The sequence below is a fragment of the Schistocerca gregaria genome, chromosome 4 (genome assembly GCF_023897955.1).
Source record: "Schistocerca gregaria isolate iqSchGreg1 chromosome 4, iqSchGreg1.2, whole genome shotgun sequence".
In the NCBI taxonomy this organism is placed as follows: Eukaryota; Metazoa; Arthropoda; class Insecta; order Orthoptera; family Acrididae; genus Schistocerca; species Schistocerca gregaria.
The window spans coordinates 548,947,154-548,973,858 of NC_064923.1; the positions used below are offsets into that span (position 1 = coordinate 548,947,154).

The following is a 26,705-nucleotide window of genomic DNA, read 5'->3' on the forward strand; positions in this document are numbered from 1 at the left end:
TTCAATGGTCCAAACATATGGTAATTGTTGGAGCCAGGTCTGGACTGTATGTGGGGGCTGTTCTAGCAGTTTGAATCCCAACTCCTTTATTGTTTCAGCCATCAGTTTATCAGAATGTGGCTGCAGGATGACAGCTTTTCTCGGTTTTCCATGATGATTGCATTCTGTTGCAGATTTCAGCTTAGTTTGCAACACATTGTAATAGTTCTCTGTTCACAGTTTCGGCTCTTTGGTTGAAATCAATGGGTGTAAAACCTTCCATGTCCCAGAATAGTGTTAGCATAACCTTACCAGCAGATGGTTGAAATGTAAATTTCTTAATTTCTAATGATGATGGGTGTCTCCAAACCACGATCTCAGCGTTACTTTCCAGTTCCTGATGATGCACCCGCCTTTGGTCTACAGTAACGATTTGCTGTAAAAATCCATCTTCCCCTCAATGGTAATTTGCCCAAATGTTTATGAGAATGTCTGTCCTTTGCATTTTATACTGTACTGACAATTCTTTTGATACCCACCTTGCACACACTTTCTGAAAATTTCACCTGTCTTATAAGATGGAATGTACTGAACTATGACTGATATGTAAAGCATAGGCAATTTCATCCACTGTGATTTTTTTTTCCATGCCTGAACGACTTCCAAAGTGTCCTCACTTGATGTCGGTGGCCTACCTGATCTTTCTTCATCACATAGAGAAACTCTTCCCCATTCGAAGAACTCTGCCCATTCATACATCTTGCATTGTGATAAACAGCTGTCACCATATTGTACTTGGATTCAACGAATAATTTCCACGGGTTTAACACCATCTGCAAACGAAAAGCAAATCACAGCTATCATTTCCTCCTTGGTACAGATCTACAATGGAACTGCTATGTGTTCCACAGTCTGCTTAAATACAGCAACTAATGTGAGAATAAGAGTGATACATTGTATAGAATTGTCTCAGATTACAGTACTTCAGGCATGGATACTAGCCTAAAAGATCTACAAGGCCATGCAGCTCCTACATTGGATGCCGCCTCTGCTCAGTTCTTAAACAGTTAGTTCAGAAAACCGAAGGTTGCAAGTGTCAGCACTAGTACCTGAATTTGTCAATGCACTTGTGCTGCAGCAGTTATTTCGAAGCAGAACCCCCCCCCCCCCCCCCCTCCCTCCGCCCCAGAACACCAGAAAAAGGCCGTGGTTGCCAATGTTCCAATGTTGCAGTGCTCCTTGCCCCTTCAAAGGTTTAATCTGGTCTACCATCCAGCGCTGCCACTACCACTGCTGCGATTGTGGCTCAAAAGCCTCCTCAGGCCAAAAAGTTGAAGGCAAAGTGTCAACCACTGACAGAGATGGGAGGTAATCAGTTGTCAAGAGAGGTGTAAGGTTGTCAGTAGTGGTGATAGCAAATGAAAGACTTTGATGTATATGGAGTAATCTCGAAAAATGCAATTGTCGAAAACTAGTGAAACTTCCACCAAGTTCTGCTGGATTAATTTGGAGAACTGGTATTCATTTAAGTCAGTGCAACAATTCTGTTTCCTCATTCGTGTATCTCACATGTGGACCATGAGAAACAGAAAATAACAATTAAAATGTGTACTGAAGCAGTTGTTTTTCCCTTGCTGCATGCCTCTGCAGTCGTAATAGGGCAGAAAGTCTCTAATACTGGTTTGAAGTATCATTTCTCTTGAGCTCAGTGTGTGTGAGATATATATATATATATATATATATATATATATCAGTTATCCTTGGATTTAATGCATCTTAATGTGTTATGTTTAATTTGTTCATTTGTTTTACTTACAGGTGTATCAGCTTTAGTCAGCAAATTGAATTCGTGTTCTGCCATTGGTGCTGATGGTTGCAATGAACGCCGTAAAGGTGATTTATCAGCAACCAATAACTTGGATGCAAGAAAAACTCAAGAGACATTCCCTTGGCTGTCTGACTTCTGGGAAACTTGTCGGAGCTCTGTCGGAACGAAGAACGTTAAAGTGTTGGAAAATCTTATACTGGAATACCTAGCGTATGTTAGAACTGATTAATTACTAAATTTAAAGTAATATTTTGTGTTCATTGTTATTGATGGGTAATATCTTCAAATATACAATGAAAGTATTGCGTAAAGTCTGAAATGGTTTGGTTAAGAAAATGTGAGAAACATTTCAAACAGCCTGAGCAACTGGAAATTTTGAAGCGCTCTCTGTCTCTCTCTCTCTCTCTCTCTCTCTCTCTCTCTCTCTCTCTCTCTCTCTCACACACACACACACACACACACACACACACACACACACACACACACACACACACAGAGAGAGAGAGAGAGAGAGAGAGAGAGAGAGAGAGAGAGACAAATTAAAGCAAATTTATGTTGCAAGACTGATGGACTGCAAAAAATATTCCACTACATTCTAGTCCATCCCTACCCCAAACCCAATCACAAAGCCTTGCCACAGGGACCATATCCCTATGGATGACCCAGGTGCAAGGCGTACCAAATCTGCACACCCAGCACCTCATATTCCAGTCCTGCCACAGGTTTATCCACCCATCTGAGGCCAGACCATCTGCGAAAGCACCCATGTCATGTAACAGCTCTGCTGCAAAAATTACTCAGCTTCCTTTATTGGTATGAGTACCGACCAGCCACCAGGATGAACGGCCACCACCAAGTTGTGACCAAGAGCAAAGTGGACCACCATGTTGGACAACATGCAGCTTGAACATATTGTGCTTCCACTCCCTCTGTCCTACACCTCCCAACTCCTGTTCCCACCCCAAACTAACTATCAATCAGGATGAATGGCCACAATTAAACTGTGACCAAGAGCAAAGTGTATCATTCTCTTGCTCTGCATGTGGCTGAAGGTATCCTACTTCCACCAACTCTGTCCGACACCTTCTCCTGACTCATGCCCCCACCCTCATTGTGTACTGCTTTCTGCCATTGCACGAGCTGATTTTTCCCCATCTCTGCTCACCTTGTCTTCACTCCCTTTTTTCCCCTTCTTTCTCTCTCCTCTTGTTCCCACAGCCTCCCAGTGCTCCAACTGGTAGCTTTGCCTCCTCTAGTCCCTCCACACAGAGCCAGCCAGCACTGTTCCCTCCCTGCCACCCTCCACTCCCCACCCATACCATTCTATCCCACACCCTTTCCCACTCCACTGTGGATTGTTGCTCCCACGTGATGTGTCATAGTTTGTCTGGCCTGAGGAGCCGGAGTTAGCAGTGTGTGTAAGGTGTGCGTGCCTATGTATTTTTTCTGAGGAAGGCTTTGGCCAAAAGCCTAATGTGTAACAATCTGTTCATTGTGCCTTTCTGAATCTTAGTGTTTCATCTTGACCTTGAATAGCAGTCTATTCTTTACATAATTTTCGACTCTGTTTATTGTATAATGTTACATACCTCCAGCACTTTATTTTAATTGTACAACATACGCATACTGGAACACCCCCCCCCCCTCCCCCCTCTGTTCTTGAACAGCATTCTGTTATAATAATTATACTATCTATATCTTATTTTTACCTGTATGTACCTCACTTTTGAGAATTTGTTTCTCTGCTATATTACCATTTTTTTTTATTTATGGCTTCTTACCTCCATTTGGTGCCCCTAGTACTTGTTATCTTTACTAACACTACGAGTTTGCCTATGATTCCATCACTTACTGTATATACACTGTGTGAGTGCAGAAACACTCATGGCACTTTGTTCCAGGGTCATGTTTACAATTTATGAGCGAGATTTCATTCTACACTTCTATGACTGATGACCCACATCACCAAGATAAACTAATGGTTATGGTTTTTTTAAGTATCCTCCTATAGGTTTATTATCAGTGGTGTTCTTCATATTTGGTTACTGGGTATTTTAGGTGTAATTGATGAACAGTTTTGACAGTAAGTATAATATATTGTGCTTGCTTTCCAGTTCTTTTGGACTTGCTTATTTGTGTTTTTGGTATTCATCTGGAGTTCAGTAGCTCCAGATAAGACCGTGCCATGTCATTTATTATATCCATTTTCTATTGTATTTCCTAATGATGCTGTACCAGGGTGTAATGTGTTGTTTCTGAACCAATGGAGAAACTGTTTTTCTATATTAAATGTTTTAAAGTAGTTGCATTGCAAACACATTCATGTAATTTCTCAAACTACTACATTTTAACCTCATTTACATGGGAGCAAATAGAAACAAAGTAGCAATTGAGCATTCACAGACCTGTTTGTTAAGTTTACTACATTTCTTGTGTACTTGCGAACAAATGTTTGCACTTGTGGGAACAATAGATAACACAAGACACTAAGCGTAAGAGTCTGCAAACCCTATGAATATTACTATTTACAATAAGTAAAATTTTGTTATATGCTATCCTTCTTCATCTTAACAGTTTTAAGGGCCAGTAGTGTTGATACGTATTTGTATATATAACATTCAGAATGTTCTATCTTAATAAAAATAAATACAAGAGCTTGACCGAGCGAGGTGGTTAGCACACTGGACTCGCATTCGGGAGGACGACGGTTCAATCCCATGTCCGCCCATCCTGATTTAGGTTTTCCGTGATTTCCCTAAATCTCTCCAGGCAAATGCCGGGATGGTTCCTTTGAAAGGGCATGGACGACTTCCTTCCCCATCTTTCCCTAATCTGATGAGACCCATGCCTCGCAGTTTGGTCTCTTCCCCCGAACAACCCAACCCAACAAAAGCTTCTGATTACCTTCGTCCTTACATCTCCAATTAGACCTTTGAATGATTTGGCAATTTTCTTCCAAGCCTTTTACTTTTGAGGCATTTTATGCTCTGTATCTACTATTAGATGTCACAAGCACTTAAGACATCTGATTACAAACACTCAAGTTCTCTTAAGCCTGTGGCATCACTAACAGAACTCATGTCCAGCAAAAAAAGGGAAAAAAAAGAAATAAAGCTAAATTGGAATCCACCAGAATCCCTGCATGTGCAGTAGCCATTGAGAATTTCAGTGTTAAGGAAAGACAGGATTCAGTCACAGGATCTGTCGTTTATTGAAGCAGATGTAAAGTCTGCTTGGGCTTCCCAGTTTCTTTCGGTCAGTTTCTGATAATGTTGTTTGTAGTTTTAACTTCTTTTTGGTTATTTCAAGATGTTTCCTAAATTTAAGACGGGAATTTAAGTATTATACCTAGATATTTGTCATAGGGGTTGTGGCTTAACAGTGCTCCACATAAGTTGATATAAAGTTTTATGTCAGCAAGCTTGTTAATTCAATGGAATACACACACGTTTTGCTGGGGTTGGGATGAAATGTCAACTGTTTATATGTATTTAGCTAGATTCTCCAAGAAGGCTTTCCTTCCTTCCTTGTGTGGAAGGAGAAATATCATGTGTCATAGATTGTCTTAGATGATGATACTGGCATTTCAGTTAGATATAGGTTAAAGAAAGAGGTAAGCAACAAACACTGACCCTTTGGGAAATAAATTTTTATCTTATTTTATTTGGTCTTTTTTCCTCTGGATGAGTGACTTTTGAGGATAGTTTCCAATAGTTTAGTGAGCTCAGCACAGCATGTGTTTTACTTCAGCTTAAGCAGTAGTCCATGTAGTCATACAGTGTTGTAGGCAGTAGTTAAATCAAGAAAAGTGGCCCAATTTTTCTGGCCTCTTTGGAAGACCATGTCAATAAATAAAGTTAACTCTAAGACCTGACCACAATAACTTGGTTTTTATAAGAATTCAGTAAAATAACTGATCATGAAAAAGTATATCCACTAAATAAATTATTGTCCAGCATAAATATAAACCACACAGTTATCATGGCTGAATCTGTAAACCAATGCTTGACTGTCCAATGACACAGGAATACTCGTCTCTAGTTTTCTTTTTTCGTGGTTTTGTGCTCTAAACTCTCTCTCTCTCTCTCTTCTCTCTCTCTCTCTCTCTCTCTCTCTCTCTCTCTCTCTCTCTCTCTCTCACGCACAACAATTCTCTCATTTCCATTTCGTTTCCTCTCTCTCTCTCTCTCTCTCTCTCTCTCTCTCTCTCTCTCTCTCTCTCTGTGTGTGTGTGTGTGTGTGTGTGTGTGTGTGTGTGTGTGTGTACATTACCCATTTTCTTTGCCTGCAATTTAAGTAACTAATTAGCTATATGTCCACATATTAACAGCTCGTGTCCCTATGTTTCCCTCAGAGTAACATTGAGTTTATAAAAGTTTCTTTAATCCAACATAGTTTGTCGTTATTAGTGGCCTGATATGATTTCAAATAAAAATACATAAGTAAGTGTAATTGTCTTCATTTTAGTCAGAGTCTGCCTTCATTCCTCTCCTTTCTTACCAACAGTTTCTCCTTCATCAACCTACAAGCAGCCTTAGAGACAAAAGAAAATGTTGTTTGCTGTAGGGAGTTACAGTGTAGGTGTATGTATTTGTTGTAAGGAGAGGAGTCCAATACTGGGAGAAGTTTTCCTCCAGCAGGAAGAAGCTATCCGAGGAGGAATTCAGAGTATATGGTACAATAAGCAGCCACCTGTTTCTCACGTGAATGTCAATGCTGTTCTGTATCATTAAGATATGAAAGGATCTTCACTTTCTTTCAGAGGTTTGCAAGGCATCACCGGTATGTTTGCTGCATAACTGCCATTTACAGTATTATTTGCAGGGTCATTTAGGAGTATAATGCAGGGTTTAAACCAGACATTCCTTGCTGTGGCAGACCAAAAAGGATTCAGCATGGCAACTGAATTTTTGTAATTTTTTTATATTTAATTCAAAAGTAAACTGTTCAATGTAAACGTTCTTGGACCTTGTCGTTGGTGGGGAGGCTTGCGTGCCTCAGCGATACAGATAGCCATACCGTAGGTACAACCACAACAGAGGGGTATCTGTTGAGAGGCCAAACAAACGTGTGGTTCCTGAAGAGGGGCAGCAGCCTTTTCAGTAGTTGCAAGGGCAACAGTCTGGATGATTGACTGATCTGGCCTTGTAGCAATAACCAAAACGGCTTTGCTGTGCTGGTACTGCGAACAGCTGAAAGCAAGGGGAAACTACGGCCGTCATTTTTCCCGAGGGCATGGAGCTTTACTGTATGATTAAATGATGATGGCGTTCTCTTGGGTAAAATATTCCGGAAGTAAAATAGTCCCCCATTCGGATCTCGGGGCGGGGACTACTCAGCATAGTGAACGCATTATTGTGGCCAAGATAGATACGAAGCCCACACCTACTATAGTAGTACAAGTTTATATGCCAACTAGCTCTGCAGATGACAAAGAAATTGAAGAAATGTATGATGAAATAAAAGAAATTATTCAGATAGTAAAGGGAGACGAAAATTTAATGGTCATGGGTGACTGGAATTCAAGTGTAGGAAAAGGGAGAGAAGGAAACGTAGTAGGTGAGTATGGATTGAGGCTAAGAAATGAAAGAGGAAGCCGCCTGGTAGAATTTTGCACAGAGCACAACTTAATCATACCTAACACTTGGTTTAATAATCATGAAAGAAGGTTGTATACATGGAAGAATCCTGGAGATACTAGAAGGTATCAGATAGATTATATAATGGTAAGACAGAGATTTAGGAAGCAGGTATTAAATTGTAAGACATTTCCAGGGGCAGATGTGGACTCTGACCAAAACCTATTGGTAATGACCAGTAGATTAAAACTGAAGAAACTGCAAAAAGGTGGAAATTTAAGGAGATGGGCCCTAGATAAACTGAAAGAACCAGAGGTTGTACAGAGTTTCAGGGAGAGCATAAGGGAAAAATTGACAGGAATGGGGGAGAGAAATACAGTAGTAGAAGAATGGATAGCTTTGAGGGATGAAGTAGTGAAGGCAGCAGAGGATCAAGTAGGTAAAAAGACGAGGGATAGTAGAAATCCTTGGGTAACAGAAGAAATATTGAATTTAATTGATGAAAGGAGAAAATATAAAAATGCAGTAAATGAAGCAGGCAAAAAGGAATACAAACGTCTCAAAAATGAGATCGACAGGAAATGCAAAATGGCTAAGTAGGGATGGCCAGAGGACAAATGTAAGGATGTAGAGGCTTATCTCACTAGGGGTAAGATAGATACTGCCTACAGGAAAATTAAAGAGACCTTTGGAGATAAGAGAACCACTTGTATGAACATCAAGAGCTCTGATGGAAACCCAGTTCTAAGCAAATAAGGGAAAGCAGAAAGGTGGAAGGAGTATATAGAGGGTCTATACAATGGCAATGTACTTGAGGACAATATTATGGAAATGGAAGAGGATGTAGATGAAGATAAAATGGGAGATACGATACTGCGTGTAGAGTTTGACAGAGCACTGAAAGACCTGAGTCGAAACAAGGCCCCCGGAGTAGACAACATTCCGTTGGAACTACTGATGGCCTCGCGAGAGCCAGTCCTGACAAAACTCTAGCATCTGGTGACCAAGATGTATGAGACATGCGAAATACCCTCAGACTTCAAGAAGAATATAATAATTCCAATCCCAAAGTAACCAGGGGTTGACAGATGTGAAAATTACCGAACAATCAGTTTAATAAGCCACTGCTGCAAAATACTAACACGAATTCTTTACAGACGAATGGAAAAACTAGTAGAAGCCGACCTCAGGGAAGATCAGTTTGGATTCCGTAGAAATACTGGAACATGACTTATTTTAGAAGCTAGATTAAGGAAGGACAAACATATGTTTCTAGCAATTGTAGACTTAGAGAAAGCTTTTGACAATGTTGACTGGAATACTCTCTTTCAAATTCTAAAGGTGGCAGGGGTAAAATACAGGGAGCGAAAGGCTATTTACAATTTGTACAGAAACGAGATGGCAGTTACCAGAGTCGAGGGGCATGAAAGGGAATCAGTGGTTGGTAAGGGAGTGAGACAGGGTTGTAGCCTATCCTCGATGTTATTCAATCTGTATATTGAGCAAGCAATAAAGGAAACAAAAGAAAAAGGATAGATTAGCATGGAGAGCTGCATCAAACCAGTCTCAGGACTGAAGATCACAACAACAACATTATTATTATTATTATTATTATTATTATTATTATTATTATTATTATTATTATTATTATCATCGTCATCATCGTCACCACCATCACCAGTCCCTCCCTCCCCAATGCTCAGAAAACTTCAATGTCTATTTTCTTGAGAATTTTTTAGAGTTGCATCAGACTGATTTTGGGAATTTAAATTTGAGTTGTGGTCTTCTGATGAGTGGAATGTTTTATGCGTGGTACTATATGATTAGGAGTTCATATTGCATGTCGTGGATGGGTCAAGTGTTGCGTGTTCACTGTATTTTGCATGCTGGCAGTCTGTTGACAGCTATATGCAAAAGATGCATGAAGAGTCTATACACGTAGTGAAATTGAAGAGAACTAGATGAATGCCGACTATCCCATAAAACAGATTAAATTGTATCATAAACTGGGTACAATGAATGAGAGTAATTACAATTTGTAATAGGTAAGTAGGGTGGATGGTGTTAAACTCTGCGACACTGTTTTGTGATGTGTTCATAACTACAGTCCCAGAACGGGGTGATCATGAACTTACCTGCGGAAGCAGTTCAAAAAATGGTTCATATGGCTCTGAGCACTATGGTACTTAACATCTATGGTCATCAGTCCCCTAGAACTTACAACTACTTAAACCTAACTAACTGAAGGACATCACACAACACCCAGTCATCACTAGGCAGAGAAAATCCCTGACCCCGCCGGGAATCAAACCCGGGAACCTGGGCATGGGAAGCGAGAACGCTACCGCACGACCACGAGCTGCGCACGTGGAAGCAGTTGCTTGATTTTTTCTTCTGTAAGGAGTGGGGATGTACCATTCCATCGACTGTCGTTTGGTTTCAGGCTCAAAATGGTGAACCCAGGTGTCATCACCTGTCACACTCCGGGACACAAAGGCATTCCCTTCAGCTTCAAAATGCTGCAACAGATCAAGATAACAGTTTTTTTCTGTGCGAGTTGTGATCCATCATTAGACACTGCAGGACCCATTATGCATAAACTTTTGAATATCCAATAGTGGAAATATTTGCACCCACACTTCCATTACTGATTGACCGATGCAGTGCCAACTGCCGAGTTGTAATGCATCTGTCCTCGCAAATGACAGCATCAGCTCGCTGCAACATGTCAGGTGTAGCAGCCATGGATAGTCTCCCTGACCACTGCAAGTTGTGGAGCTCTGTCAAACCACCTTCTGATGATCTCACTCTCCATGCCCAGCAGCTAACTGTACTTCCGTCATCAGTAGTTGCTCCATACACTTTGCACGATTGTTCGTGAATATTCCCCACAGTTTCTTTCTCTGCAGTGAGAAATTCAATGGCGGCACGTTGCTTGTAATGTACATCACCTACAGACGCCATTTTGAAACTGTCCTGGAGCTAAGAATCTATCGGAAGTGACAGAAACTTTGTGCTCTCACTCAGGAGACTACAAATAATATGTACGATATGTTTCACTTTTGTAGAATTGTTTGTGGCTGAGAGGAAAAGCTAGAACTTATCTTGCAAGGTGAGGGGGGAGGTTTGCAACCAGTATTCTTATGTATGTACAGCAAGAGTTTAATATATCGTCCATAGAACATCAGACTGAAGTGACCGTATACATCATGCACTGTCTCCAGTGTAGAGAAAAGAACTGTTATATCAAAAACTTGACAACATTTATGGATAATAGAAGCAGTATTATGGCCCAATTATCTGAAATGTAGAAAACTACAGTGAAATCTCGCTTTTACACTTTCCAAGAGACTTCAGAAAAATGGTGTAAAATGTGCGGAATAACATTTTAAGCTGTAAAAGTTATGTATAGGATACCCCCTTGCACTTTATGTATGATATATGCACAGTCTTAGACATGAAAACTGATTGCTGGCTGGCCGCCACAGAGACTAAGTCCGAGTCGTTCACTTAAGGTAGCCGATAAAACCGAACACCACTGACAATGCTAAGCCCGGCCATCTGCACAATATTACAATGCTGTAAGATGTGGAAGCGTCAGGAGGAAGTGTTGTGTACGTACAAGATATTGTGGGGTTGTGTTAGCCCATGGTGTAGTGGTAATCGTCATGCATTCTAAACTTATAGTCGCGTGTACGCGTCCAACTGTATCTTTCTTCTTTTTTTTTACCACATTTCAGCCCTCCTCTAAAGTTATGAGTCTGATTGAACATCGAAGATAATTCGCTTTACATTCTACCCATCGGTAATAACAAATGCTTTCAGAAAAAATTCTACAGCACAGCTTGTGGTTGCGTCGCGATCAGTGCAGCTTATGCTCGAGCGTATCGTCGCAATGCAATGGTCACCCTCTATCTACAAGATGTCACCCACTACCTGAAGTCGGGTGCCACCCAGGTGAACACGGCGCTACACTGTCAGTGTATGTATCAACTGTCATTTTCAAATTCGAAGTTCTAGTTATCGTCTTGCAGCTAAGCATTGGATTTTGCATACTTGAAAATCATGAACTATGGTTAAACATTGTAAAATTGGGTCGCAAGTGGGAGAAAGGTGTAATATCTGCAACACAGTATTTACTTTTGGTATAACAAAGGGGTGATGCACAGGAGGTAGCTTGAAAAATCTGAACCGTGTGTGGAACGAATGCACCACAAAAAGATATTCTGGTTTCAAAGAAGATCTTTCTAGCATGAATGATTTTCCACATTAAGAAAATCTCAACTACTGATATAAGTGATGCATTACCGTTTAACCATCATGCGACATTTGCATTCAACAGGCAAGTTTCAGAAGTCTGTTGTAGGAGTCCTGCGTGCTCTAATTTCAAACAACAAAAACCAATGGAGTGACTATTATTGCAGTTTTGCTTGAACATCATTCTTATGCAATACTATTACTGGTGACTAGTTATGGTGCCTTTATTGTTAACCTCCTGACAAGAAATGAAAGGCTGAGGCCCCCAAAACACATAAGATTGAGAAAAGATTAGTGTGAACACAATATTTTCCATCTGATTTTCCAAAAGTGTGTTTTGCAGTACAAATTCTTTCCCAAGAGTGTGTCTATCACAGCTGGAATTTGTTGCCAACTATTGAGACACCTTTCGGTCGTTTGTAAGAAAACCATACGACAAAACTATGTCAAGTGTGTTAATGCATCATAACATACTCTGTTGATTTGAGAAACAAAACTATCCAGGAGGTTGATAGTGAAGTCCCTCTGATTGTGTACTCGTAAAATTTTACCTTACTCACTCGTGATCAATCAGCTGTCAAGGCAATTCATTTCTGTACGAAAATGCTGTTTAAACTACACTGTTTTAATTACTTTGTTAGAGCCAGTAGGTTTCTATAGGTGTATAATTTGTAAACTACTTTAGTGTTGTCAGATTGTTTTAGAGATTGTGAAAGAATATACTGTTGCTGTTAGAATTGCATTTTCCATTAGTTTATTGAACACAACCGTAATCATCAAAGAGAATTTAAATATTCACTTTACTACTACAAATTAAATTCAACTTCCTACAGGAACATCACTACGGCAGTCTATCTTAATAAAGCATTAAGCGTCTGTAAGAAGACTTTACCTATTTCAACACAAATTACTTCAAAAAGTTCTCTATTTACTTCATGTTGTGTATGATATTCAAGTATTATGCAGATGTGGCGGTTCATAGATGAAATTATGTATTCACAGCAACGAAAAATATGTCAGCAGAAAACAAAAGTGGCATTATGAATTTTGCAGTACCATAAGGTTTTTGCTCTGTCACTAAGGGTTACTGAAAGTAGCAAGATGAATTTTCTTGAGCGTTGCCTTACGATTTCCGTATTGAGTTTCTATCTGCCTGCTTGTAGCTCTGCTGCAGAAGAATTATAAATACGGCTTTCAGCGAGTCTCGAAAGGTGAACGAAAGCAGCTTGTAACTGGCAGGCGGGCATGTCACCTCGGAGCTAGCGAAAAGGTGCGGCATCTGCGAGTTACTTATCGGCGCAGTAGTTGCTATGACAGATAAATTGCAACATAAGAGAGGAATGTAGTTTTATTTCTTGTGTGGAACGACTTTTGTGGACTCAAAAGCATTAACTGATATCCTTATATCGCTTCTCAAGAGAAAATCCATTACATTGTTGAATTCAAATGAATTTGAATATTCCATATGGCGAAAATCTGGTGTTTCCATTTCTCCAGCTCTAACACTTGCAATAAGCATCATGAAAGCGACTGTGTATGAACAGTTAATAATGCAGTCATAATTAGTGGAATCTGACAAACTCCATGTCTCATCTGATAATTGTGAAAACTACTTTTTTCATCTGCACAGCACCACAGTGTGAACTCCAGGGTTTCGTAGGATTCCTATACTTAATTTCGTTGTGATAGTTTTCAACGATAGTAAAGGAGGGGCAAAACCATCTGACTTGAAATATACTTTTCCAGCGGGATTGCAATCTTTGGTTGCTGTAGTACATCCAGTGAGGTATCAAGTATGTGAGCGATCACTCTACGCTGTGGTATAGGCAAGGAAAGAAAGAAGCAGGTTTCCCACAAAGTAAACGATGAGAGACACTCTCACTGTCACTTATTAAACATGAATGGTTCAGAAAATTACAACTATATCTACTGAAATGAGTAGATTAATGCAGCTCCAGACCGTCACTATCACTGAGTTAGCAACCATTTTCCAAATAGAACTTAAGATAAAAGTGTGTGTGTGTGTGTGTGTGTGTGTGTGTGTGTGTGTGTGTGTGTGTGTGTGCGTGTTCTTTTGGACATGTCTGAAAGAATAGACACCACACTATATGCACATACAGGGTGTTTAGGAGGAATAGGTGATATTTTAGCAATTGGTAGTATAGACGAAATGCATAAAACAGTTTCATATAAATTGTGTCCACTTTTTATTGAGTGCAGAGATACAGCTGTTAGTAGGTAACCCTATCAAACTCAAAGCAAAGGCAAATGATGACGTTCAAAGTTGAGTTTCAAAAATCCTCCACCAACTTCAATCCACTTTTGACTTCTCTTGATAACACCATGTGTAGCTCTTCTGAGTTCGTCTTTGTGTTCTTTTATGAGGGCTGCACTATTCAAACCTAAATGATCAAATTGGCTCTTGAGTTTACTTTTTCTGTGTAGATTTTGCCTTTCAACCATCCCCACAGGCAAAAATCCATAGAGATAAGGTCCTGGGACCTCGGTGGCCAAGAAAAGTGTGCGTATCTACCTCACCCCTCATCCAGGAAATGTTAGGTTTGAACAATGTGTCTCATGACGACTAGGAAAAGCAGGAGTCCTGTCACACCGGAGGAACATATGCATTCTTGTAGCAAAAGGAACCTCTTCCAGTAATGCTGGAATCTTATTTTCAAGGAAGTGTAGACAGTGGGGTCCTGTAAGGACCCAGCTGTATGTACTCAATAAATATTGGACACATGTTATATGGCATTTTTCTGCAATTTATCTGTACTACCACCTCCTCCTACAATATTTACTATTCTCCTGAAACATCCTGTATAATTATTCAGGTCTTGACAGGCAATCGAAGGTTTTCAGTGCTAGACGCATGTCATCGTGCGAACCTTTGCACGAGTACAGTGTGGCAGCGAGTGCAATAATAGATGGGAGGGGTACCACATATGTGGTATGTGGAAAAGATGGGAATTCTCATCTGACGAGGAGCGTGTATAGCTAGGTCCTGCAGGCAGCTTGGATGTTGTGTCCTGCTAGTACAATGGTCAGCGCGTCTGCCTTGTCAGCAGGAGGTCCAGTTCGAACCCTGGGCGGTCATGAATTTTCATCTGCCGTTGCTGCTGTATTTCAACACCCTGTGACAGTGTGGACGTCTGTCCTTCTATATTTAAGATTCAATTGTTTTTTGAGGCACTACAAGTGATTTGCAAATGTTTGTCTTGCCATCAATTAACGGGACTTCAATGGCATCCATTCTTTAGTCATTGCTTTGTGATGCTGCTAACCCATGTCATATACATGTGAATCAGATTGTAGAGCATATTTAGTCAAGTAGAAGCAGGAAGCAGCTGATCGCTTAACCAAGTGCAACATAGAGTACCTATACAGTTAATCATTTCAGCTGCATAGCTGATGGTAATATTTGCCAAGCAATTTACTGTAGAATTAATGTAATACCTGCGTGATTATCTCTGTAGTCATACTGTATCATTAGCAGCTTGTGAATGGAGTAATATGTTCATTGAATCAGGTTGCTCAAGCTGATGCCAAGTAAAGGGAAGCAATGATGCCACCACACTATCTTCATTTAGGCAGGTAATCAGCGCTAGATTATGTGCGTCACCATTAACGTTACTGTAAGCAGTTTGACAACGTAACACCACCACATCCACTGCAACCCGGACCATTATCATCACGCAGTTGTTACTCGCAGTGATTACAAGTTGCTGATGTTTGTCAAGAATAGCAGAAAGCGCCTCATGAATGTTAAGTTCCATTTGCATTACGTGTAGGACAGAGAGAATCCTAATTAACAGTAGTAGGTTACCCAGAGAAGGGAATAGTCTACCTATTGTCTCAAGTTATTGCAGTTTAATATTAATTTAGTTCTCGAAGGTTTCACACTGACCGGTTCTTTAGGCTATCGGAATTTTCATATGTAATTCCTAGAATGCTCAACTACCTTAATAACACCTCATTTTGGATTGAATATGACTAGAAAAGTGACGTTAATTTGATGTTTCTGTCCATCTCCTGCTGACTTACGAATGAAGTCGGAAATGCACTCACAGTTTTGTTGCCTGCCGCATGAATTCTATAAAGTATTGTGGCAGCTCGCAGTCATTGCGGAATACAGACATGTGCAAATATCTTCACTGATCTAGGGGATCTTGTCTTTGGTGCATTTTTTCCAGACTGTAGTTAACACAACAACATAAAGCTCATTCTGCTGAAGAATTTTAGGCCCGCAAGTCCTTATATAAGAATCTGCGAGTGGTAGTAATGCATGAAAGGAAACAGACTGTTGGACAAAAGAATGGAGAGCTCCCTGCTTTTTGCATTTCCGATGGGGCCTACGATAAGAATCTGGTGTCATATTATGCTTCAGAACCCTTCATACTAAAACAAAAGCTATGACATGGGAAGAAGAAATGACTTATATGCTCATTTCATACTAATACAAGGGTGTTGATATGAGAGGAGGAACTGAAATGTACGCTTCTAAGTCATAATATTTCCTTGTGTGCTACTACTGCGTGTATGAAAGCTCTGCAGTTATTTTTTTTATGTTGGATAAATTTTGATATCACCACACATTACTTTGTGCGAAGGTTCCTATTTTCTTGGGATCCAAATAGAGTGATTTGAACGTCAGTGACAGAGCACATCGTGTTCCTGCTGCTAAGAAGGCGAGTACACTGTTTGGTTGTTGTACATTGTTACGAGCTTCCAGCATGAGCGACTTATGTACTACTAGATTATTTTAGTAATTTCTTGCGCGTTCGAGTACTTGCTACGCCCAAGCTTTTATTTTAATTACAGTGTACCGTACTGTACCGCCGTATCGTACAGGCTTTGTTTTGTTTTGGTTAGTACAGCTCAATGTCGGTTAGACCATCAGTGGAAGAGCACCTCGCATTCTTGCTGCTAAGAAGGCAAGTTCACCATTTGTTTGTTGTGTATTTTTACGGCCTTCAGTAATGGATAGGTATTGTGATTACTGTGTACAGATGCGAGCTGAGTTGGTGACCCTTCGCTCACAGCTCCAGGCTATGTTAGCTTCCATCACACAGCTTGAGGTTGCTGCCAAGAGGCATCTCTGTGGAGGGATCGGCCGCGGAGATGTGAGAGAGACGTCGGACACATCCAACCTGTCCCCCGTTTGGTGCACTGATGTGGCCGCCCCAGGTGCTGCCTGCACTGAGGTTGACCCCTCACCCATGGTCGAGTGGGAGATCATTCCAAAGTCTGGCAGGCAGCCCCCTTTCTGAGGGGCCGATAGTAGGCAACCCCAATTTTCGTTTGACGAACAGTTTTCGATTGTTACCTGTATCTGACAATGTCTCTGAACCAGATGCATTCGTCCACCCTGTTCCAGAGGAAACTTCGCGGACCGCAAGGTCTGGGCGTTCACAGAGGGTGGATTTGCTGGTTGTAGGGAGCTCCAACATTAGGCATGTAATGGGGCCCCTTAGGAACATGGCTGACAAGGAGGGGAAGAAAGCCAGTGTGCATACTGGGTGGGGGGGATCATTCTGGATGTGGAAAGGCTGCTTCCAGATGCCATGAAGAGTACAGGGTGCAGCCAACAGCAGGTTGTGGGTCATGTCGGTACCAGTCATGTTTGTTGCATTGGATCGGAGGAGATTCTCTCTGGTTTTGGGCGGCTAGCGGACATTGTAGAGACTACCAGTCTTGCTTGCGAGATTGAGGTGGATTTCACCATTTGCAGCATCGTCGATAGAACCGACTGTGGTCCTTTGCTGCAGAGCCAAGTAGAGGGTCTGAATCAGAGGCTCGGGCAATTCTGTGACCATGTAGGCTGCAGATTCCTTGACTTGTGCCATTGAGTGGTGAGTTTTCGGGTTCTGCTTAATAGATCAGGAGTCCACTACGTACAGGAAGTGGCTACACAGGTAGTGGGGGCAGTTGCTACACAGGTAGTGGGGGCTGTGTGGAAGGGACTGTTTCTTTTAAACAAAAGTTTAGAGAGCCTCGGGACCACATAAAGGGTGTCTGTCTAAAAGGGGGCGGGTAAAACACAGTAAGTTAGTTGTAGAAACAATCGGTATTTCGGTATTGTAGTTGTAAATTGTCGTAGCTGTGTTGGGAAAGAACCAGAGCTCCAAGCCCTAATAGAAAGCAATAAAGCTCAAATAGTTATAGGTACAGAAAGGTGACTAAAGCCGGGAATAAGCTCTTCAGAAATTCTTTCTAATAATCTAACAGTGTTCAGAAAGGATAGATTAAATACAATTGGTGGTGAAGTATTTATAGCTGTCAGAAGTAATTTGCCTTGTAATGAAATTGATGTAGATAGTTCCTGAGAAATAGTATGGGTAGAGGTTATACTTTACAATCAGACTAAACTATTCATTGGGTTGTTTTACCGACCCCCGATTCGGATGATATAGTTGCTGAACAGTTCAAGTCCCATTTCAAATAGGTACCCCACTCATAGTTGGTGGTGACTTTAATCTACTCTCGATATGCAGCCCTGCCTTGTACTGTATGCTTTCTCATAAAATTATTTTGAACAATTAGTTCATAAGCCCACTCGAAGTGTAAATGGTTGCGAAAGCATACTTGACCTTTTAGCAACAAATAATCCTGGACAAATAGCGAGTATTGTGGCGAATATAGGGATTAGCGATGACCACAAGTCAGTTGCTGCTAGGCTGAATACCGTAACACCTACGACTGTCAAAAAGAAATGCAAAGTATATCTATTTTTAAAAAAAGCTGATAAAAATGCTCTTAATGCCTTTTTAAGAGACAGTTTTCACTCCTTCCGATCTGATCTGCTCATGTAAGTGTAGTGGAATGTTTTCAAAGACAGCAGTTGAGAGATATACTGGGTGTTACAAAAAGGTACGACCAAACTTTCAGGAGACATTTCTCACACACAAAGAAAGAAAATATGTTATGTGGACATGTGTCCGGAAACACTTACTTTCCATGTTAGAGCTCATTTTATTACTTCTCTTCAAATCACATTAATCATGGAATGGAAACACACAGCAACAGAACGTACCAGCGTGACTTCAAACACTTTGTTACAGGAAATGTTCAAATGTCCTCCGTTAGCGAGGATACATGCATCCACCCTCCGTCGCATGGAATCCCTGATGCGCTGATGCAGCCCTGGAGAATGGCGTAAATTATCACAGCCGTCCACAATACGAGCACGAAGAGTCTCTGCATTTGGTATCGGGGTTGTGTAGACAAGGCCTTTCAAATGCCCTCATAAATGAAAGTCAAGAGTGTTGAGGTCAGGAGAGTGTGGAGGCCATGGAATTGGTCCGCCTCTACAAATCCATCGGTCACCGAATCTGTTGTTGAGAAGCGTACGAACACTTTGATGGAAATGTGCAGGAGCTCCATCGTGCAGGAACCACATGTTGAGCCGTACTTGTAAAGGCACATGTTCTAGCAGCATAGGTAGAGTATCCCGTATCTCCATTGAGCGTAGGTGGAAGAACACGGGGCCCAATCCAGACATCACCAACAATGCCTACCCAAACGTTCACAGAAAATCTGTGTTGATGACGTGATTGCACAATTGCGTGCAGATTCTCGTCAGCCCACACATTCTGATTGTGAAAATTTACAATTTGATCACGTTGGAAGAAAGCCTCATCCATAAAAAGAACATTTGCACTGAAATGAGGATTGACACATTGTTGGATGAACCATTCACAGAAGTGTACCCTTGGAGGCCAATCAGGTGCTGATAGTGCCTGCACACGCTGTACATGGTGCGGAAACAACTGGTTTTCCCGTAGCACTCTCCATACCATGATGTGGTCAACGTTACCTTGTACAGCAGCAACTTCTCTGGCACTGACATTAGGGTTATCGTCAACTGCACGAAGAATTGCCTCGTCCATTGCAGGTGTCCTCGTCGTTATAGGTCTTCCCCAGTCGCGAGTCATAGGCTGGAATGTCCCGTGCTCCCTAAGACGCCGATCAACTTCTTCCTGTCTGGACACCTTCGTTCTGGAAATCTGTCTCGATACAAACGTACCGCACCACGGCTATTGCCCCGTGCTAATCCATACATCAAATGGGCATCTGCCAACTCCGCATTTGTAAATATTGCACTGACTGCAAAACCATGTTCGTGATGAACACTAACCTGTTGATGCTACGTACTGATGTGCTTGATGCTAGTACTGTGGAGCAATGAGTCGCATGTCAACACAAGCACCGAAGTCAACATTACCTTCCTTCAATTGGGCCAACTGGCGGTGAATCGAGGAAGTGCAGTACATACTGACGAAACTAAAATGAGCTCTAACATGGAAATTAAGCGTTTCCGGACACATGCCCACATAACATCTTTTCTTTATTTGTGTGTGAGGAATGTTTTCCGAAAGATTGGCCGTACCTTTTTGTAACATCCTGTATACTACATAAATTTATAAGTGATGGTACTGATTCCCCATGGTACACAAAATGGGTCAGATCGTTGTTGCAGAAGCAACAAAAAGAGCATGCCAAATTTAAAAGAACGCAAAAGCCCCAAGACTGGCAAAGTTTTGCGGAAATTCAAAATATAGTGCATACTTCAATACGAGATGCTTTTAACAATTTCCACAACGAAATTCTGTCTTGAAATCTGGCAGAGAACCCAAAGGGATTCTCATTATACATAAAGCACACCAGTGGCAAGACACAATCAATACCTCCACTGTGGGATAACAATGAAGTCACTGATGATAGTACCACTAAAGCAGAGTTATTAAACACTGTTTTCCGAAACTCCTTCAGCAAAGAAGACAAAGTAAATATTCTTGAATTCCAATCAAGAACAACTGCCAAGACGAGAAACATAGAAGTAGATATCTTTGATGTAATCAAGCAGCTTAAATCACTTAATAAAGGCAAGACCTCCGGTCCAGATTGTATACCAGTCAGGTTTCTTTCAGAGTACGCTGATAAAATAGCTCCATATTTAGTAGTTATATACAACCACTCGCTCACAGAAAGATCTGTACTGGCGACAGACGGCAACTGAACTTTCGTATTCTAGGGATTCCAGGCTAGCACGGCAGAGAATATCGGAGATCTCTGGTAAACTTCCCTATGACCAGAAAACATTCATTGAAATGCTAAATATCAGTACATTGATCCAAAAAGGAAAACAAAATAATCTCACATAAGGATTCAACAGACAAAAAATTTTCATCCTTAGCTCTTCAAGTAACATAACTGGTAATGAAACCTTGCATTACGGAAACTATAGCATCTTCAAGAGCAAAACACAATAAATGGTAACAAAAGGCGCAACAACCTTCGGCGTGGCATTTATCATATAGAGATCTGTCATCAACTCTGTCAAAGAAATCACACCCATCAGCAATTGACTTATCACTATGCGTATTCAGAGCGCTAATAAAAAATATACTCTCGTCAATGCACATGCTCCCACCAACATTGAAAATAAGAAAAACCCCAAAAATGTTGAAAAGTTCTGGAACATACTCGAAATAACCATGAGCGAAATTCACCAAGAAGAATGTGAGATTTCAAAGCTCAGTTTTGTGACAGCAAAAACCAATAGAAAAATTATTGTTTAAAATTCTACACACTAAAACCAACGCACACATCTGATTGACATTTGCCACAAATTTAAACTCCAAATGATATCTACCCACTTTAGGAAAGAAACAGCTCCAAGGTAACATGCTTGCCCACCCGTTGCAAGCTGCATTCGTTCCCATTTTCAGATTTGGTGAAAGCCATATTTTTAATTCTTTTGTACCACAGCTACAAGCAGGCAGATAGAAACTCAATAGGGGTATCATAAGACAATGCTGCAGCAAAATGTCATTAAACCAGTGTAGTTTGAAGAGCATTTTCATCTAGAAATGAATTGCCTTGACGGTTGATCGATCAAGAGTGAGAAAGGTAGAATTTTAAGAGTACACGATCAGAACGATGTTTGCCTGAGAGATGACTTTCCTATCAATCTCGTGGATAGTGTTGTTTCTCAAATCACCAGAGTACGTTATCATGCATTAGCACACTTGATGTAGTCATGTCGGTCGATTTTCTGACACTGCGACTGAAAGGTGTCTCAATTGTTGGCAACAAATTCCAGCTGTGATACACACACCTTTGGGGAAGAATTTGTAGTGCAAAACACAATTTTGGAGCTATCACATGTAAAATATTATGTTCACACTACTCTTTGGGGGGGGGGGGGGGGGGGGGCTCAGCCTTTCATTTCTTGTCCGGAAGTTAACAATAAAGGCTTCATTAATAGTCACCAGTAATAGTATTGCATAGGAATGCTCAATGAGCGACCTGATGATGTTCAAGCAAAACTGCATTAATAGTCACTCCATTGGTTTTTGTTGTTTCAAAGTAGAGCATGCAGGACTCCTACATCAGACTTCTGAACCTTGCCTGTTGAATGCAAATGCCGCATGATGGTTAAACGGTAATCCATCACTTATATCAGTAGTTAAGATTTTCTTAATGTGGAAAATCATTCATGCTAGAAAGATCTTCTTTGAAACCAGAATATCTTTTCGTGGTGCATATTTCCCAAAAGCATTTGTTCCACACACAGTTCAGATTTTTCAAGCTACCTCCTGTGCATCATCCCTTTGTTATACCAAAAGTAAATACTGTGTTGCAGATGTTACACCTTTTTCCCACTTGCGACCCAATTTTACAATGTTTAACCATAGTTCACGATTTTCAAGTATGCAAAATCCAATGCTTAGCTGCAAGACGATAACTAGAACTTCGAATTTGAAAATGACAGTTGATACATACACTGACAGTGTAGCACCGTGTTCACCTGGGTGGCACCCGACTTCAGGTAGTGGGTGACATCATGTAGATAGAGGGTGACCATTGCATTGCGACGATATGCTCGAGCATAAGCTGCACTGATCGCGACGCAACCACAAGCTGTGCTGTAGAATTTTTTCTGAAAGCATTTGTTATTATCGATGGGTAGAATGTAAAGCGAATTATCTTCGATGTTCAATCAGACTCATAACTTTAGAGGAGGGCTGAAATGTGGTAAAAAAAAAAAAAAGAAGAAAGATACAGTTGGACGCGTACACGCGACTATAAGTTTAGAATGCATGACGATTACCACTACACCATGGGCTAACACAACCCCACAATATCTTGTAAGTACACAACACTTCCTCCTGACACTTCCGGATCTTACATCATTGTAATATTGTGCCAGACTAAGCGTAGTCAGAGGTGTTTTTTTATTGTCCACCTTAAAAGATCGTCTTGGCCGTAGTCTCTGTGGCAGCTGGACGGCGGTCCGCTTTTATGTCTGACTGTACATAACAGGCATGAAAAGACTTGTCAGAGACTTGTTTATTATCTAGTGAAGATTTATTATTTAATAAAAACCAGTTATGTAACTGGAACTGACAACTGTGTGGGACGTAGGAACGTTTGACTCAATTTCGTATTTCGTAATCAATGTTTTTGAAAGCCTGCAGCTGTCATTCATTATTTAAATAATGAAATACTGCACTAGTTACGTATTTTTTCATGCTTAGCACAACACTTTTGAGAATTTTTTCTCGTTAAGTGCAAATATGTATTTTGCATGGTGTTTGAATATGTGTTATTCTGCGTCTCCTGCACTGCAGTCGTTTTTTTGAAGTTATCAAGTACTGTGCCTCGTCAGTTATGTAGATAACCACACACACATGCAAACTATCACTCACATTGTTTGTTTGTGTTACATCAGAAAAAATTCATACGAAAATACTGCACTTAACAACAAGAATAAAGTCTCGAAACACATTTTGCTCAGCATGAATAAAATACATAGCTGGTGCTATTTGCAAATTAATAACATTTCAGCAACAGAAAGTGAATGACAGTGTCAACTAGTGCTCCAAGTGACCATATGCTGAAACATGCTAAATATGGTTCGACAAAGGTGTCTCGATGATCTCAACAATCACGAAACTGTGTTTGCGCAGTAGAGATAGTTTGGAAGTGGATATGATTGGTTGTGATATCTTCATTCAAATGTGTTACTCCTATCAGCTACCACACCAAGTAGAGCTTGGAGTATTTAGAAATTATAGACAAAGCCTTGCTCATGAATCAGTGTGTGCATTAGTGAGAACCTGGAATTCTCAGGGAATTAAAATTTACCTGGAAAAATCAGAGAACTCTCAGAGAATTTCAGAAATTTCACGAAAACTCGTGGAATTTTGTGTTGCTTTTTGATACCATCTTCCTCCTCATACCTGAAATTCTCAGGGAATTTTTTATTCCAAGCTTGTGATTGAATACTAGCTGGTTCCTTCATTATGCATTCATGTGGCTCCTCTAAGTTACTATGTGCACCCAGCCGGTTCATAAACTGTTAATCTCTTTGCACTTTTCTTGGTATGCTGTTTACTCCAAATGTTGAACAATGTGTTACAAAAACTTAGAATTTGCTACCTTGTCTACTGTGTGTTCATTCCATCTAAAGTATCCAATCTTTTCCATGTAATTAGTGCTCTTATTCTTGTCTGTTTATTTTACGTAATAGTAACTTTATTTTTCAGTTATCCAAATCTTATTTTAGTATTATTTCTGTTAGAGTGTTTGTATAACTAAGTTTACTTCCACACAAAGTAAGTCAAAATTGTAATACATATGTTACAGGAAAGTCAGTGGCAGTGTAAAAGATTGCTACATGAAACCTAATCGTGCAGCTAAACTGAAGAAGTCTATGAATGATGTGCTGGTATTCTTTCATCTGTGCTACCATGACATGCAGGAGGTATGTTAACAATCAGTTTTGTGTTTCCATTTTCATAATAGAGTTGCCCAAAATATTGGTGTACAACCAGCTGCACCTCACGTGCCTGCCTATGGACAGAGATGGATAGACATGGGCAAACAGCTGACACTTATGCAGTCACGTGATCAGCATACACGATTGTATGTCTCGGCTAAGTGCCCAAAGGCAAAGGTTGATAATTGATTCTCATTCACACCAGAATGAGGGGTGAATGTGATGCAATGGCCAATAGCCTGCTCACCTGCACCTGCTGGCAGGCTATCTGTGGCAGCCTCTGCTCTGTGAGGTAGAGATAGAACAGCTTGTTATACAAATTTGTTGACAAGTGTCAGGGTATTTCATGTACTGTGTGACAAAATGAACCAAAGTAACACCATTTTCTCCCAGGTTTCAGCGTTGCAACCATGATTTATGGATAATTTTATGCTTAAAAATGGTCTTTTCCATGCCAAGTCATCTAATTTTGGAAAAAGTTCCCTATGACCATTATGGATTTTGGTGAAATTTTGTGTAAACATTCAGACATGATCCCAGTAAACATTGGTAACTTTGCACAATCACTAATTCCATACTTCCAGAGATATAGTCATTTGTTTGACTCCATTGCACAGCTGTCAGCAGTGCAGTGGCGGTATTTTCTTGGGGGGCGGGGGGGGGGGGGGGGTGATATTCCATCTTGTACAACTCTTTGCACCCTCTTATGAGAAATAATAAAAGGTGATTTCTAGAGCAATATTAATACAGTTAATAGAAGCAAAGTAAGCTGAAAAAATAGGTGCTCAAAAAAATGCGAAAGTTAGCTTTGTATATATCTAGAAGTAACTGCAGGATAAACGTGAAACCTTGCGCACTATAACTTACCAATGCAGGGTCTTATAGAATTTCATTCTCCTATTGCTTTCCAGTAGTTTACAATTTGGGGACAAAGTTGACAGTGTTTCTAAAAAAAATGGTAATTTTTGGGCCACTTTTACAAAGAAAGTCACCTGCAAACTCTTTCAAACTATTTTTATTAGAAGGACCCTGTCGTAAACCATCTGAAAACTATATTTTGCTTTGCAATGTGACCATATAAGACCCTAAAAACAAGGGCAAGGTGGAAGTGCATTGAAAATGGGCCCATATTCAGCTGTTACTCAAATTTGACATCTTTAATTGTGTTCTACAGATGTTTAATCCTCTCTGGGGAAGGCAATATCTAAAGTCCTGGTGAGCAAGAAATGAGCGTGAGCCAGAAAAATAGGAAATAAGTAGTCTTTTTTGTTTTTTGAGTCATCTCTATAAATTCAGATCTACAGAATTCTTTTTATAAAATATGCCTCTAATAATTGTAGGCAATCACATTTGAAAAGCATAATTTTTTTTTTTTTGATTCTGTCTTATCAAAATTTCTTCTCAAACAAACCCTCAATGACATCATATGGTCAGCAGTATAGTTCTCCTCATTACATTCTACAGCAAATTAATGAAACCTGTAAAAAATTCAAGTAGCTTGAAGTAAACATCCTCAACGAGACCACTTCTGATGTTGGCCTCTGACAAGAAATGTATCATCAGGCTTGGGATCCTATGAAAAAAGAGAGAGAGAGAGAGAGAGAGAGAGAGAGAGAGAGAGAGAGAGAGAGAGAGAGAGAGAGTGTACACTATACTTTAAACTGGAAATAAACTAGCACATCAGTAGCATTCCACAAAAAAAAATACACACAAATGATTCTCTATAACATGAGTCCATTCCAAAAATGTCATGAGGACACCTGTGAAATTTAATAATATTTTCAGTGTGCCAGTGATGTAAAATCTGCAGGCTATACTGTTTGTGTTGCAGTTGTTGTGCACAGAGTGTATACAAACCGGGACATCAGGGAAACACCTGGGAATTTTTTCATCTGGGAGAAAACCGGGTAAAATCCGGTAATTCTTTCAGAATTCCCGGAATTTTTCATTGTTTTAGTTTTCAGTTAAATCTTTGTGATTATTGTCTGGAAAGAACAGATACTCTAACAAAGGATATTACTGTGCCCTGCTACTGCAGAATAGTACTGCAGCAATAAAACACGAACAGGAGAAAAAAAGAAAAATAAATTGCCATGGCAATGCTCCACATAAAACAAGAAAACACCGTGCTCATGTAAGTGTGTGCCATCAGCAAAATGTATCAAAGGCTTTAGGAAGACAATCCAATGCTTCATAACAACAAATTGCTTCCGATGAGCGTGACATCGTGCAACCATTTACATTAGATTCGTTTAAGCTGTTACGAGTGGGCTCT

General features: G+C 40.4%; 1 protein-coding gene across 11 annotated transcripts in view; it reads left to right on the plus strand.

Moving 5' to 3' along the window:
- LOC126268079 (uncharacterized) overlaps window positions 1–26,705 on the plus strand; it is a 422,439-nt gene that overhangs the window by 191,401 nt on the left and 204,333 nt on the right. For all 11 annotated transcript variants that reach the window (XR_007549078.1, XR_007549079.1, XR_007549077.1 and 8 more), the window contains 2 exons: window positions 1,798–2,017; window positions 24,298–24,415. Coding sequence is in view for 8 of the 11 variants with exons in the window: in XM_049973545.1 (XP_049829502.1) it covers window positions 1,798–2,017; window positions 24,298–24,415 (338 nt within the window). In the remaining 3 variants the exon portion in view is untranslated. The remainder of the gene's footprint in view (window positions 1–1,797; window positions 2,018–24,297; window positions 24,416–26,705) is intronic.